General features: G+C 39.9%; 2 protein-coding genes across 2 annotated transcripts in view; both read right to left on the bottom strand.

Moving 5' to 3' along the window:
* LOC141444784 (L-dopachrome tautomerase yellow-f2-like) lies at nt 1–15,662 on the bottom strand. The gene is given in 13 exon segments (XM_074110428.1): nt 1–144; nt 793–895; nt 2,530–2,713; nt 3,685–3,759; nt 5,252–5,296; nt 5,299–5,354; nt 6,252–6,428; nt 8,127–8,243; nt 8,795–8,971; nt 10,561–10,659; nt 11,621–11,668; nt 12,047–12,118; nt 15,566–15,662. Coding segments are annotated over 10 exon segments (1,059 nt in total). The 5' UTR covers nt 10,619–10,659; nt 11,621–11,668; nt 12,047–12,118; nt 15,566–15,662; the 3' UTR covers nt 1–77.
* Nucleotides 15,429–17,352, bottom strand: part of LOC141444433 (brother of CDO-like) — a 15,229-nt gene continuing 13,305 nt past the window's right edge. Inside the window, exon 9 of the mRNA XM_074109982.1 lies at nt 15,429–15,664. Coding sequence (XP_073966083.1) covers nt 15,429–15,664 — 236 coding nt within the window. The remainder of the gene's footprint in view (nt 15,665–17,352) is intronic.

Here is a 17,352-nt window from a genome sequence, read left to right on the forward strand (position 1 = left end):
CACAGTAGTCACAGTTTATTAAAAAAGTCGATATTAATAATTGAGTTCCATGGTTAGGTTACAATTTCTTAAATAATTCATCCGAAAGTCATATAATTACTGCTGTCACAAACTGTGCCGGCGATCAGGTCGTTCACTCGGCCTCTGAAAATAAATATCATCATCATTTTTAATTGTACTATTTTGTCGGCATAGTTTACATATATCCGCGCAAAATTCCAGCTTTCTAGCATTGATAGTCCCTGAGCAAAGCCGCGAACGGACAGACAGACAAAGTTACGTTTTCGCCATTTTAACTCCGGAACCCTAAAAAGGCAAATTCAAAGACTCCATTATTTTTAAAAGTCGCTGAACTAATGTTGTTTAGTTTGACGAGGACGATCTATGTTTTAATTTTTTGCTCGTATTACAGGCCACACCCGGTATTCAATGCGAATCTAGTCAAAATGGTCCAAAAATGTATAAGTCTGGACTGTAAAGAAAAATTACCAAGGGACTCCTAAAGTGCATCATCAACTTTCACCACTTACTACATGAATTTTGATGCAGCTTGAAGAGTCCCGAGTATAATTTAATATCTGGAAAATTTATAATTTCTAAGTATCAACATCCTTTAATTAGTGTACAGCAAGTGTTGTCAGCGTCAATACTTTCAATTTGCCGCGGTTTCCCGAGGACAGCTTTCGCTGGCCAGAGTCTACGACAGGTCATTTAGTTAAGTTTTTCACACAGAAAACAGGTACACAGAGAGGAAATTACAAGGTAAGTAGGAGGCCTTGTAGCGTTACCAACCTGTAGATGTAGAAGTTATATTCATTCGTGTCCAGCCTCGAGTACCCGAACCTTGGCAGCGTGTTCGCTATCACCCACACCTCATCTCCGGTCACATGAAGATCTAGAAACAAGATTGAACGATTGGTATTGGTTAGCAAAAACTTTTTTTTTTTAAATAGGTAGGCGAATTTAAGAGTCTCGAGTAGGTACGGTCGCGTCCTCATACAAACGTAGTTGGGTCAATCAACTATTTTACCGACACTTTGGGCGTCTCCTGCGTTACCAAAATTGTCTCAGGCGTTACCAAAACATCGTACTTCCAACAAGATATTTCACGGTTTAATAGGTTGAGCTTACGTAGGATGGCATGTATTCATGTACACCATCTATTAAATTACAGAAAAAACATGTTTACTTACAAAAGTCTGCAATTGTTTGAAAAATGTCGCGGACAGATTAGTGTCGGTAAAAAAGTTGATTGGCCCAGTTTCGTTCTAATTTACAGCACTACAGATCAAAACGCAACTTTGCAACTATAATGGGAGCAGCCATTACGATGTTTATAATTAGGTTTGGTTAAAACAAAATGTAACGGAAAAAAACAATAACGAATTACCATTTCACAAAACTTAAAATTAACGTGATTTTATAAGTTACCGCGATTTTAACTAACCATAGTTGCCATGGCGTTAAAAACTATGTTTATCTTTGCCCGTCACAAATATTTAAAAAAACATAGTGTCATCTGTCATCTGACAGTGTTAGGATTAGGCTTGGATTAGGCGGTTTGGTTACATAGGTACTTAGGGGCTGTTTCACCATCCATTAATTAGTGTTCACTGATGGTTAAATGTGATGCCGTCTCTATTTGTTTTGTTCGAATAGACAGAGACGGCATCACATTTAACCGTCAGTTAACACCAGTCAGGGACTTTCCGTAACACTTCTGTGGCCCGGCGGAAGACCAGTGCTGGTTTTCAACCAGCGATATGCTCAGCCGGGACCTTTTTATAGCGGCAACACTTCTTATTGTTATTATTCCTAACCTGAATGTGTCATTGCTGTTATAAATAAATTATTTTCTTTCTTCTTTCTTCCTTAACGTTTATTTACGATGAAGGTCATACAAAAGTCACGTTATTTTGCAAATATACGTGACACTTGTGTGACCTTTTTATGAAATTATTTATTAAGCCTATTATGGCCTCCAAATCGTTTTGGAATTAGATCACATTGTAAAAAAGTGATCAGTGCCAATTATTTGATGAAGATTTTTCAAAAATTTTCATCCTCTGGCTGTCGGTGGCTGATTGGCGCATGAAATTCGGTATATAGCTCGAGTCCCGGGGAAGGAGATAGGATAGTTAATACCCTGGAAAATTGCAGTTCCTGCGGGATAGCGATAAACGAATTCTAAGTGGACGAAGTAGCGGGCAACATTCCGATTAAGATCAGCAGGGCTACTACGAAACTCGAAACTCGAAGTTCGTATCGTACCGTCCCTCTCGCTCTCGTATTAAATAGTAGGTACCTATAAGTATTAAAGTCTCGTATTAAATAGTACCTATAGTGCCCGGCGGACTTTTTCCGATGGAAAAGCATTATGCATTACATTGGTACGCAGCGAACGCCACCATGGAACCTTATCAAACGAAAAGTCATTACGATTTTCCTTGTTAATTAATGTGATGTCACTATGACCCTTACTGTGAAATGGTTGGTAAAGGTATTGGTAAAGTCCTTGACTGTACACACCAGAAGGATAACTCATCCGTTGTTTATCTTGAGCCAGAATAGCCACATGAGCGGTATCAAGGTTGGTGGTGGTTTTCCAGCAGGAGACAGCATCACGCCCGATGTCCGCGAAGAATATGACTTGACTGCCCTGGTGGTAGCCATGCATGGTCGACTGGCTGTTACTGCCGCGGTCGCCGACCAGCTAAGAAACAAAAAAATACTATTTCATTACAAGCTTTTATTTAGTTTCACCTGTCTCGATGTTTGTCTGTCTATCAAATCTTGCAAGTTAAATTCGACCAACTTCCAGTAATCTGGTAGTGACATCCTGGTAGTCCGGCCAGATTGTCTCAGCAGGACGGAACTCTTCAACGGTTATTGGCATCGACTTGAAATTTGGTATGCAAATGTAGTTTGGGTGAAAATGCAAGTAAAGTCGACAAAAAGTACAGTTAGCAAAAAAAGCTTGTATTGAAAATTATTTTTTTACCAAAAACTTATTTTACAATTTAGAAAAACATTTATCTGCATAAGGCACTAGTACCTACATTTCTCTACACAGGTAGGTGTATGTAGTATATAAAACCGGACCCAATACAGATCCTTGAGAGACTCCGGTCAGTATGCCATGAACGGAATTTGAGGGCTATACTCATCGTACTGCTCATAAAACAGTCTGTCTTCCAAATAAGAGCCAATAAACTTAAATAAAGTGTTTGGAAGTAGCTTTTAGTCTTAAAATAGAAGCTTTTTAAGACACACCTTGTCCAATGCCTTCTGTAAGTCTAAGCACTGGTCAGTATTGTCTTGTTCACATAACACTATGTATTAGAGATGTGGTTATGCATTAGTTAGCAATTAAGTGACAATCTAACCAACTTAAAGAAGTTGAAAAACCTCTGACATTGTAATTTCAAAGTTAAGACATTGTAATTTCAAATGGGTGTAACCGACTTTAATAATCTTTCTCGTAAACAAACAGTATCGAAATCGGCCCATACATTTGAGAGCCTGTGCCACAGACAGACAAGCAGACGTGAATGAATGACAGTCATGCATAGTTTAGTCATAATATCTAGAAATATAGGTAACTCAAATGAGTCCGAAAAATCATGAGGTTGATATTGGATATTTATTGAGATAAGCGTTTGGCATTATCATGTGGAAGCTCACACTGTACATCTGCCAGTAGTTACTGTCGCTGCTAGCTGTCCTGTTTCGCAATAGGCAGGTGTTGACCGCGAACTCCTGTAAAGGAAACAAATGATCTCTTAATGTTAGGCCAACGGTAGGGTATGCGATACTTACTTTAGGTACCTTAGGGTCTTGGTTTCTGTATCGCTTAGTATTCATCATCCCAGCCTATATACGTCCCACTGCTGTGCACAGGCCTCTCAGAACAAGAGGGCTTGGGTCGTAGTTCCCACGCGGGCCCAGTGCGGATTAAACTTCACACGCACCATTGAATTGCTTCGCAGGTTTCTGCAGGTTTTCTCACGATGTTTTTGCTTCACCGCAAAGCTCGTGGTAAATTTCAAATGTAATTCCTCAAATGAATTTCGAAAAACTCAGTGGTGCGAGCCGGGGTTTGAACCCTCTACCCTCTGCTTGAGAGGCGATAGGTCAAACTACTAGGCCACCAAGGCTTAGTCTTATGGTGTCCAAAATGAGTCGTTTTATTTGTTGATGTCATCATGTTGATCGAATAGCCAATTATGATTGTTAGCCTATTCTGTCCTATTGCTGACCAAAAGCCCCCCCCCCCCCCCGATACTTCCACTGTATACAGCGGCCAAAGGGTACATCATTAAACCTAGCAATTGAATTGAAATTCCGGCTAAAATTCCCAAAAATAACAGCGTGTAAGTTGCGTAAAAAAATGCGTTGTTCATGTCTTATCATAGTGGTTAGAAAATATGACTATGAAGCTCCAGGTCCCGGATTTGATACCCAGTAGCATTTGTATAACTAATATTATTTTCTCAAACATGCTCGGAAATGTATGCGTTAATGTCACGAAATGGAGACATGAAGTTTCTCATTTATGGCTCCCTACCACCTCCCTACATAACTTGTAAGTATGAAAATCCATTATTGTCCGCTGCTCTAACTTTTTAAATTTGCTTACTAACATTAAACTGACAAAGGAAAAATTACAGACAGCCAAGCAGCTAACCACCACTACTCTGTAAGCATTTGCGATATTGCGATGCGATGCGATGCGATGCGATGGATGGATGGTTGGATGGATGGATGGATGCGTGGATGGACGGATGGATGGATGGATGGTTGCATGGATGGATGGATGGATGGTTAGACGGATGGACGGATGGTTAGACGGATGGACGGATGGAAGGATGGTTAGACGGATGGACGGATGGTTAGACGGATGGACGGATGGACGGATGGTTAGACGGATGGACGGATGGACGGATGGTTAGACGGATGGACGGATGGTTAGACGGATGGACGGATGGATGGATGGATGTGACGGATGGATGCATGGATGGATGCATGGATGGATGCATGGATGGATACATGGATGGATGGATGGATGAAGTATTTCCTCACATTGTTTGAGAAAAGCACTATACAAGCCTCGGCCAGAACAGGGATTGCTAGACTCGTTTTATCCGTCTACCCGAACTCGTCCATCAATTCCTTACTTCATGGCCTCTTCAGTAATGTAGAGAAGGCCTCTTCTTCAACTTTGATGATGATTGATCCTTGTGTTAAGTACCTGTGTGCTGACAAGCGCATGGAAGTATGCCGTCCTGCAGCCGTTGGCTTCTGGCTCCGGAGGGTGATGCTGAAGATGCCGTCGCTCCATTGGAACCGATGACCTTCATAAAAAAGTCCAAATGAAATTAATGTAATGGAATTAGCCTGCACTCAAATGAGCACGACCTTCCTTGATCTTAATCTTTATTTAACTTAAATAGTATTGTTGAATAGTAATCTCATCCATCATGTCAGCCCTGTGCCCTGTGATATCTGATCCTGTCTACTATTGCTGAATTTGCTCCAATCTAGATTCGTTCTGAGTGCCTCTAACTATATCCGCCGTTCTTCTACAACATAGTCTGCAGCTACCAGTCCCAACATGATTATTGGCTTTGCAAGTATATATTCTAGAGTCTTCAGCTATCAAATACAAACCATACACAAATACAAATACAAACACACAAATACAAAGTCATGGATAGCTAACCTAGCCCTATGGTCACTGGCTGGCCATTCTTAAACCACTCTACTGGTAGTAAAGGTTCGAGTGCGTTACTAACTCTAAATAATTAACACTATTATTAGCTATTTATTAGCTGTGCGCGAATTGAAGTCAAGTAAAAGCTTCTGATAAAAATAAATCCTTCTAATACTTACCCAGATAACCAACGCAGAAGCACGAGGGTCACTAACATAGCCAAGTGAATTAATTTATTACTTAGCTCATTGAAGTGTCGTTTACATCCATTGACATCTATGTACCTTACGGCACTAGACTAGCTGTTTGGAACAAAACGCGCGGCGCATCAATCATCAATATTATTTTGACATAACCCCTGTCACGGACATCAACAAACTATAGTGAAAGGTTCACAAATCCGCGCTATGAACAAACTTTGTGCGCCGTTTTGATGTAAGAAACATGCTGTCTATAAATAGATGTTAATGTTTACATCACTTCCTTCTGTCACAAGGTAAGACGGTACACGGTAGTAAATCCGTCTAATTTAATTTACCAGCTATGTTCAAAGCTCCAGCAGTGGGATTAAAGCTGAAGAAGTTATGCGAGAGTCTCCAGCTGTCATTGTCCCTGAGCGAGAACACGATGATCCCGAAAGTGGTCAGATCGGGCACGTAGGCGAACGTATTGGAGCAGTCTCCGCCGATAACGTCCACAGTTATGGACGCTAGACCTGAGGAAACGAAATGACATAGACTGTAGATTGGTTCCTTCTTCGCTGGATTCCAAGTTTATCGGATTCCAAACTCGTCGGATTCCAAGCTGGTCGGATTCTAAGTTTGTCGGATTCCAAATTCGTCGGATTCCAAGTTCGTCGGACTCCAAACTTATTACATAGACAATTTAATTTGAGATTATATTTATTTATTCTTAAAAAGTATAGTATTATAAAGAACTTGGTTCTGGCGCTTCGCCGGCTGCTACAGCGGCACGCTGGCTTCGCTCGCTCAGATCGCGCGCTGTTGGGTCGCAGTTCTACCTAACATTCTCCTCGCTTCGCTCGTCGTCGTACCTAACGGTAACATGGGCCTTAAGTTAGAATAATTAGGTTGCTTTATAATTTAATAATTTGATTGTCACGAATCCGACCAGCTTGGAATCCGACAAAGTTGGAATCCGCCCAGCTTGGAATCCGACAAAGTTGGAATCCGGCGAATAAGGAACCAACGGATTACACGGCTCATTCTGGCGCCAGTTCTGTCCATCATTCTGGTGTTCTGTCATTCAAAATGGATTGACGATTATTAAATAGATTCAGTTTTCATCAGTCCGGAACGCAGTAGCGTGTAATGTAACCGATGTCTGTAAAACAATGATCAGTCGCGGTAAAGCAGTGATCAGTTAGTATTATGTGATGGTCAATAGTGGAATTATGAGCTGGTAAGTTACTTATTAGATGATCAATTATTTATTGTACCAGGCGTTACTTTGCGGAGGTCCATATCAATGATATATCAATGAACTAAAATAATTTCTTTGCTCACCGCAACCTTATTATGATAGTTAAGTTTATGCAAAATATGCGTGTTCATGCAGTTCCTCCACCTCCACACTGAATGAGCATCCAGATCAAATTTTGCCAAAGATCTGTTAGAATCAAATCATTTTTTATTAGACTCAGATTCATATGAAGTGTTACATTATTGTGGCAAGGGGTTTCGTCTCGATGTTCTAGAATGCATGGAGATGATTAGGTTAGGTACAATAGTATGGGGTCTATTATTAATGAGCAGGTAAATTTAGTATCATCTCCCTTGCTACGGCTTGGATCTAATTTCAGGAATGGTAGTTAATAAAACACGCCTTGACAGTAAATAAATAAAAATCAAGGTAGTTTTATAGGACGATTAAAATTAATATTTTTGTGGGTACTTTTGTTTTGTTTGAGAAAATAATATAGGTGGGTATTTGGGAGTTACAATGATAAATTTAAAACGGTTGTTGTGGTTTGTTAGTCTAACATCTGGTAGCATGGTGTACGGTTGTGTCACTCTGAAGATGAGCTCTGGTGGAGTTCGAAACGCGTCAGTGTAGTGTGGTGGTGGTGATAGATGGGTTTGTGTGATTTGTGTGTGTTCTTACAGTGTGGAGCTGGAGGAACTGCATGCACACGCATATTTTGCATAAACTTAACTGTTATAAGGTCGCGGGTGAGCAAAGAAATTCTTTTAGTTCATAAGATGATCAGTTTAGAAGTTGTGGTAGTTTATTAGTTTGAAAGTGGTTAAACTGATCAAGTGTAGCCATACATTCTTTGCGAACTACTTTCGTTCTTATTTGCCTCCGTATAAGAGTCGTCGTAACTTCGTATAAGAGCCACTGTATTGTATTGTAGGTGCATCCTGTATTGCAACCTTGTACTTGTACTTACCAGTAGGTGTATTAGCAGCCGGTATGTCGGTGCTCTTGAACTGGTATCTGAAGATCTGCGAGTCGGTGTTAAGGTCGAAGACCACGATAGCCGGCGGTTGGATTTGTATCGGGTTGACTGAAAGAGGATGTGAACGTTACAATTACAAGAGCAGTGAGACTGGTGTCCTAGTGGTTTAAAGCCGTAGTGGCATAGTGGTTTGACCTATTGCCTTTCAGATGGTCGTAGGTTCAAGAAAATAGCTGGAGCCAACCAGCCAGACAGAATATAGTAATGCATGAAATATAAAAGATTGTAAGTGAACAACGTTTCCCCTGTTGTTATTTAATTTCAGTGAAAAGTATAATGTAAAACTCGAGCATTAAAGCCATTTTCTCCTCGATGTGGCTCGGGTATATGAACGTCTCGGATAAAATAGCTCCTTACCCTCTCTCTCGTTGTACAATCTACTATTTTATTCTTTACCGCAGTGTTGTTTCTTTTTAAATATAATGGACACAAGGTGCGTTGCTGGCCCTTTGAGAGACTGACAGGCCCGCTTTTTAAGGATCCCTAAGTTTAACGCTCCGGGAATGCTGTCCCAGGAAGCTGGTTTCATATTTTTGATGATGATGATGAAATGTTCCTAACTTCAAAATTGGGATTGCTCTCCCCAGGCAGCTACTCACCAGGCAGCTCCAAGAGTCCAGTGTCCACCATCCACAGCCTCCCACACTCGTCAGCACGTGTCCGGTACACGGACGTTAGGTTCCGGCCCTGGAGTATGTCCGGGTAGGGGTTGAGGGCCGGCGAACGCGTGTTCACATTCTGGTCTAGATCTATGTAGTTCAGCGTTGTGGGGATCCCTGGAAAAGTAAGATGTCGTCAACGTAGAATGCTTAAAAATATTAAGATGCTGCATTAACTTGAGCATTCATTTGATTTGTAACAGAACGAGATAAAGATAAAATATCATAATGCCACAACACATAGTAGATCGAAGACTTATTACAGAGAATTACAAACTTATTATGAAGAAGATTTATTACATTACTACCTAATTAATATAAAAACTGGAAATAACACTAACGTTTGCTGTGGCAAAGGAGATGTACTCAGTGTAATGCTGTGAGTCAGGGTTCCATAGGAGGCCCTGACTGGCACAGAGCTGATTTTCAATACACCCCCTTAATACAACCCCGTTAATTGTCAATCGATGGGTGCTAATGGTGAAAGCATAAATTAACACCCAGCACTCACCGTATTTCAATTTATTGAACTGAACAAGGAACGTAGCCGCGAGGTAATTAAGTAATACCAACGAGAAGAGATGAAATTATGTCATGACATGAGACAGAGATAGAGCGATATACCTACTATAAAAATGACGTATCAGACAGAGATGTTGTCTAGGGGCTCCTAGACGGGCCATATTTTCACTGCAATATGTGGCCGGCAACTATTGGTGTCCCTGTCTAACATGTGAGTAAGAGAGGGACACCAATAGTTGCCGGCCACAAACTGCAGTGAAAATATGGCCCGTCTACGAGCCGCTTTATTGTGTATAATTGCCTATTTTACTTGATACTTGTGATTGTTCCAATTTGAAGATGTGTTTGTTGTTGATATAGTTATTTGCATAGGATTGTTTTTGTTTTTGTCTGTACCTAAGCTGCACTGCGTAATGTCACATTTCTCCTTTAAAGATTTTGTATTGTATTTGTTTGTCTAACTTGGTTTAGTTTTAAGTTACTAACGCTAAGTGCTATGACACATGCTGAGGGGTGTCCTTTTTTTGAACCAACTGCGTGTATGTCGAAAATACAAACTGAGACATGGATGCACAGAAAAACCAGAAAAAGAGACCAGCGCTGGGAATCGAACCCAGGTCCTCAGCAATCCGTGCTGCGTGCTATAACCCCTACTCCACCGCTGGACAGGAATCTAGACACGAATTTTTCCTATGCATACATATCTCAGGTTGCTTATTTCTACTATGCTACTTATGCAGCAGCACTAGCGACATCTATGTTCCGCTCTCATCGAGAGACGTCACACTCTTTCGGAACCAACCGCTCACCCAGACAAGAGATGTCGCTACTAAGCAATCAAATTATGATTGGTTTTTGGAGGCTTTTGGTGCGTGTATGTGTATGTTTACCTACGTTTTTTTAGCTGTACTATTGTACTCGTAGTTGTTCAAAAATAAATATTTTGTATTCTGTATCTCGTCTCCTTGGCTTTGATTTACTCTAGTTAATGCTCGTCAAAAATGTTATTGATTGATTGTTATGAAACGAACGTTCGGCCAAAAAGTAACATTCCCTAGAATGCTCATTTTGTATTGACATGTCTCAATTATCATAATTCATAATTAATTTATGGCTTGAAATAATGTTACAAAAGGTCCTCCAAGTGGATAAAAAGCATAAAAAGACAATCCAATAATACTTACCATATCTCCTTCTAGGAAGCGAAATGAAGAGTCTGTTGCCGACTCTTTCCATCCCCATAGGCACGTTGTTGTACTGAATAAAGAACCTTCCGGCTTCATCTGCATTGTACATAAATAAAAATTAAATAAATATCATGGGACTTTATTCTCTGACCAAAACGTAGTAGGTATAAATTTAGCGGTTTACTAATGTTTCGGCGAATAACGTTTGGCAACCGGTTTCATTTCGCAATTTTTCATTTCCCAACTGTTCATTATTTCTGAAACTGTAAATATTTCAGGATTTCTATAAAACTAATCTAACCTAACCTAAAGGGTTCTACACGATGGCTCTGAAATAAATCCTGAAATATTTGCAGTTTTAAAGTTTGCGAAATGAAAAGTTACGAAATGAAACAGGTTGCCAAACGTTACGTTGCAAAAAGGCAGTACCCCAGATTTTAGCTTATATAAACTAATGCACAAAAAAAAAGTAGTTTAAAATAAGTAGTAAGTACCTAGTAGTAGTAGGACTAGGAGGCAAAGACTAGACAAAAGATGGAAATACCTAATAATATGTATCCAGTACTTTACTCCCCACCATAATTTTTATTTAAATTAGTAAGTATTACTTATTCAGCAACTATTTTATTGGTCAGGTTGTCCTCGGATATTGGCACAACAGCAATTGACCTAGCCCCAAATTAAGCAAAGCTAGTACTATAGAGACTAGGCAACGGATAGACAGAAAATACCGGTGAAATTACTGGCACTTCAGGTATCCCATCTTAGGCCTCTAGGTTGGCAACGCATCTGCAATACCAGGTATTGCAGATGTTTATGGGCGGTGGTGATCTCTTACCATCAGGAGACCCACTTGCTCGTTTGCCAACCAGTCGATTAAAAAAAACATACTTGTATAGATAAATATACTTAAATACATTTTAAACACCCAAGACCCGAGAACAAACATTCGTATTTATCCCCGGCCGGAAATCGAACCCAGAAACTCAAGCTTTATAGTCAAGCTCTCTAACCACTAGGCCATCCGGTCTGATATTAAGTGTCTAAAGCAACTTACCTGTGTTGGGTCTTCTAGTTGTCGTTGTTCTAGTTTGAGAAAACGGTCCTGCAAAATATGATCAGTTTAAAATTATATTGAAAATACAAACTGAGACATGGATGCACAGAAAAACCAGAAAAAGAGACCAGCGCTGGGAATCGAACCCAGGTCCTCAGCAATCCGTGCTGCGTGCTATAACCCCTACACCACCGCTGGACAGGAATTTAGACACGAATAAAAAAAAAAATGTCTAAACTCTTTTATAAACTTTTATTTAACTTTACCTTGCATAATGTAACTTTATTTAATCTCATAATTAACACTTACAGTCAAGCCACACATGCTAATTATATAATAAGAGAAGTGCATAATAGAATAAACTCTAAATACTTTACCTATATGTTGATGAGAATTTAACATAAATAGAAATAAAATAACAATTACTTGGCCTATTAGCAGAAGGCGGTGAACTCCCGCTGTTTTGCGAAGATGGCAGAGAAGATTCTAGAAATGAAACTGAAGAAGAAATAGAAGTAGAAGTTTAGTGAGCAGGTAGAGAATGAAAAGGATAAAATTCCTTAGACCAGAGGTAAAAGGTCTATTCAATTCAAAGACGGTAGCGTGTACATACAGTTGCAGTTTTTAAAAGTCATAACATAATGTATTCTTTGTCATATTTTTTTTTCTGAAACCGTAAATTTTGCAAAAAAAAATCAAAGGTCTGCACATTACACCGTGTCATGCCATGACCGTAGTAGAAACGTGTCAAACGGACATAGGCGTATATAGAGGGGTTTGGGCCGTGCCCACCCCAATATTGTCTAGTGCCCACCCTAGGATTTTGGGCTATCCATTGAAAATTCCATAATACCTCCTGATATCTTCACACAATAACCCTCCTTCGGGCAGTCGGGTAAAAATCCAGGCAAGGCCCCCCTTAAAAATAATCCTAGATACGCCAAGGCAAACGGAGTGTCAAACGGAATGTCAAACGCATCGGGTTTTGCCACTTTTGCCTTTTCGCAGAATTATTCTTTGCCAAGTTTCCTTTGCCAACAGTTTCATTCCCTATCCCTAACTCAATTTTCTCCGAAACCAAAATTTTTTCTCACTGTATTTTCTAATGCTTTCATAGAACACAGTAGGTTAGGTTACGTTTGTTTTAGGAGTGGCGAAAAAAAATGGTTTCATAAAAAATCTTGAGCTGGGAAATGAAACAGTTGGTAATCGTGAGTTGGGAAAAAGTAGAGGACCTACTTATTCTCATAAGACTGGGCATAGTCTCATCATCATCATCATTATGTCAGCCAAAAGACGTCCACTGCTGGACATAGGCCTCCCCCAAGGCTCTCCATTCAGACCGGTTTTGTGCTTTCCGCATCCACCGCGATCCCGCGATCTTAACCAGGTCACTCCATCTTGTTGGAGGCCTACCGACAGCTCGTCTCCCGGTCCGCGGACGCCATTCGAGAACCTTCTGACCCCATCGGCCATTAGTCCTGCGAGCAATGTGCCCCGCCCCCTGCCACTTCAGTTTCGCAATACTTTTCAGTAATCAGTCATTTATTTGCTCAAACATGGTACAATAGTGCGACATGTTTTGTCAGAAAGACATGCAAAATATTTTAAAGTTGTGTGTGTCACTTGCATTTATAACAGTAATCTATATTCTAATCTAAATTTATGACTGTCATTTAAATACTCTTGAATAGGGATGACGACAGGGTTAAAAATATATCATTCTATTTAGTCCGTCAGTTAGATTATGGAAAAATATGGGACACGTATTTTTGGGTTCATCAAATTATTAAAAATCGACAAAGGTATAGATCATCAAACTTCCGGAGTGGGGGCTTGTGACGTCACTATTAGGTATTAGGAAAAATCGTACCATAAAGTGACTTTACTCGAAGCTTCTAAGCACTGTATCCTTGTAATTTTTTGTTAGTCAAACAAAAGAAAAAATACGTGTACAATATTTTTTAATTATCTAACTGACGGACTAAAAAGTATTTTTAGGGTTCCGGAGCCAAAATGGCAAAAACGGAACCCTTATAGTTTCGCCATGTCTGTCTGTCTGTCTGTCCATCCGTCCGCGGCTTTGCTCAGGGACTGTCAATGATAGAAAGCTGTAATTTTGCACGGATATATATGTAAACTATGCCGACAAAATAGTACAATAAAAAACTAAAAAAATTTTTTAGGGTACCTCCCATAGACGTGTCCCGTAAAAGTGTGGGTGGTTTTTTTTCTCATCCTACCCTACAGTGTAGGATATCGTTAGATAGGTATTTTAAAACCATTATAGGTTTGCTAAGACGATTTTTCGATTCATTGTTTTTTTGCGAAATATTCAACTTTAAAGTGCAAATTTTCATTAAAATCGAGCGTTCCCCCCCTCTAAAATCTAAACCGGTGGGTGGAAAAGATTGAAAAAATTCAGGATGGTAGTAAGTATATCAAACTTTAAGGAAATCTATAACGGCTAAGTTAGCTTGAGAATTATTAGTAGTTTAAGAGTAAATAGCAGCCTAAGGTATAAAGTATACCTAAACTTGGAAGATTCCGTATAAAATACGAAATCCTTAGAAAAATATTACTTAACTTTTTCGTAATGGCTACGGAACTCTATTTTGGGCGTGTCAGACACGGTCTTGGCCGGTTTTTTAGTCGTCTAGCCGGTTGAATAGTAAATAAGCTTATCATTATATTTTTGCATGACACGTTGGTAATACGGTCATAGTAGGTATACACCTTTATGGATTCGGAGAAAAAAGTATTATGTTATGACAAACAAAACATTATGTACCCATATTACAAACATTACATCATGACTGTCAACTATTATGTGAGCCGATAACCTTTGAAGATATATCATGTATTAAAAGTTGCTTTCCGTAGAAGAAAAACATCCTGTACCAATAAGTTTTCGGTTACAAAATACGTCTCGATCGCGTTCGCGTTAAAATCTCAATTTGTATGGAAACACGAACAGCGCCTCTAGCGGAACGTTTGCGATGTTCGTGTTTCCATACAAGTTGAGATTTTAACGCGAAAGCGATCGAGACGTATTTTGTAATTTTGAACATGAAACTACCGTGAGACTCGCTCATATTAAATGATATTGTAACGGATAGCTCACGTCTTAAACCGAGTTTAGCTCGACATGTTTCGGGCTATTTCGAAGCCCTTCTCAGGAGCACGCGACTCGGCGGCTGCCGCAACACGCACACTACGCGCCACCGCTCTGCTCGCGCGACTGCCCGACGAAACTGCGCGAGCTTCGTAGTCAGGTTCTCTAACCACTATCCCCCTTATTCATAAAACTTAACAAGCCTATGTTAACTAACAAATGCTTTGTCCCTTTCTAACAAATACAAATGTCGAAGTGACAGATAAGGACAAACGAATTTTAGCGGCATTTTAACTAAAATAGGTTTGATTGTCGTTTATGAATAAGGGGGTATAAGAATATCTATCTGATAATATGTCTATGTAATAAGTAATTATAGATATAACCCATAAATGTACCCACTATCGCATAGTATCAGTCAAGTTGAATAAGTACCCACCTATATCTCATTATTTTTTTATAAAACTCGTAATACATATATAAATGTAAATTAGGATACTTTTCTAATAGGTTAGTTATATAGTTAAGTTTTGCACAGTATTTAGATATGGAAGTGTTTTGAGTTTTCATTTCGCCAACAAACTGTCATGCAGTTTGGCGAAAAAATGTGTTCATGTATACACTGTGTAATTGTTAAAATTAAATAACAAAAAAAAACCGTTCACCATGCTACCAGATGTTAGACACAGATGTCTAGATCTTCGTAACCATTGTAAGGTCGCGGATGAAAAGAGTAATCGTTTTTAGTTCTATCAAGAAGGGCAACCAGCAGCTATAGAGAACGATGACGATGATGATGATGATGATGAAATCAATGTCGTTGCCCTTACGCTGCTGCCAGTTTGCTTCCTCGTTGAAGACCAACCCATCACTTTGTCTCTTGACTCGGGAGTCAGCCAGGTTATCGCCACTGAAGCGGTCGCTCAAAACTGCAACAATAATACAACAATATGTTATCATAGGCATATACCGGGTGTGGCCTGTAATATAAGCAAATAGTTAATACATAGATCCAAAGCTAGATACATGCAGGCAAACCAGAGAAGCCCTCCCGACGATCAACCCCGGATTGTCCCGCAAGCTTCGCGGACACGCCTTGCTAAACAAGCACTTACATAATCTAGGTGTTACAGACAGCCCCCTGAGCAGTGCATGCATGGAGGCAGAAGAGACAGCCACTCACATACTTCTGGAATGCTCTGGTGTGGCGAACTATATGGCACTACACCTCGGATCACCGGGGTCACTGCAGGAAGTAGCCGGCAACGTGAAGCGTCAGCTAGGCTTCCTCCAGGAGCTAGGCTGGCATGAATAGTGCCTACAGCCTAATCACGCAAAATAGGCGCACTTAGACGTCGAGTTGCGGAAAACAGCCCGCTAATGCCTAATACCTAATACATAGATCATACTCCTCAAACTGAACAACATTAGTTCAGCAACTTTTAAAAATAATTAGTTTTTTATTTTGTATTACACTTTTAAGTTTATTCAAAGAAGCCATGTAAAGCAAAATGCTTGATGTCTGTAGTTTGTACCATGACAGACGACGTCTCTAGGATGGCGTACATTGATAGCAGTATTTAATTTGTATGAAAAAAGGAAAATTCAAAGATTCCATTATTATTAAAAGTAGCTGAACTAATGTTGTTCAGTTTGACGAGGACGATCTATGTTTTAATTGCTCGTATTACAGCCTTTCACATAGGGGGGGGGGGATTAGTGAGCCGTGCCCACCTCAGTGTGGTCTGTGCCCACCCCAGGATGTTGGGCTACCGATTCGAACATAACTAATGATACTTTACACAAAAAATCGTTAAACGTACGACTGCTTAACACTTTAAACTCATGTCACTAGCAATAGATGACAGCAGGGTGTCGTCTATTAGGCATTGGCGTGTTGAGCATACGGACGCGTACCTTAATGGCAGCCTGACAACAAAACCTTAAAAACTATCAGTTCTGTGTAACCACAAGGAAAACAAGGAAAATATCAACAATACTTAGATGTAACACGGTGCGGTGCAATTATGGGTCGTGACTGACCTTGGAGATGATTTATGTGTGTGCTAAGCGCTGCGCAAATACAAGAATTTATAAAGATTAAAGGAACACCCCATCACCATCATCATCCTGGCCTACTGCTGGTCCTAGGCCTCCTCTCATAATGAGAGGGCTTGGGCCGTTGTTCTACGCGGGCCCAGTGCGGATTAGGGAACCTCAAACACACCATTGAATTGCTCCGCAGGTTTGTGCAGGTTTCCTCATGATGTTTTCCTTCACCGTAAAGATAAGAATATTTTTGTGATATCATCAACAGTTTCCGTACGAGTATAAGTAGAATAGAATAGAAATCTGTGACAATCGCTGCGTCACAAATTTCTATTCTATACGAATCCCACAATTCTATATCAATTAGTTTCCGTATATAGCGCATACGATAAAGTCATATGGCATTTTTTTTACGCTTGGGCTACACTATTCAAGTTTTAGGCTTTCCTTTTTCTTAGTAGTAATAGCCTATGTTACTCAGCGATAATGTCGCATTCTAATGGCGAAAGATTTTTCGAAATCGGTCCAGTATTTTTTGAGTTTATTCGTTACAAACATCCCAAAATAC

Source organism: Choristoneura fumiferana, chromosome 30 (assembly GCF_025370935.1).
Source record: "Choristoneura fumiferana chromosome 30, NRCan_CFum_1, whole genome shotgun sequence".
Classification (NCBI taxonomy): domain Eukaryota; kingdom Metazoa; phylum Arthropoda; class Insecta; order Lepidoptera; family Tortricidae; genus Choristoneura; species Choristoneura fumiferana.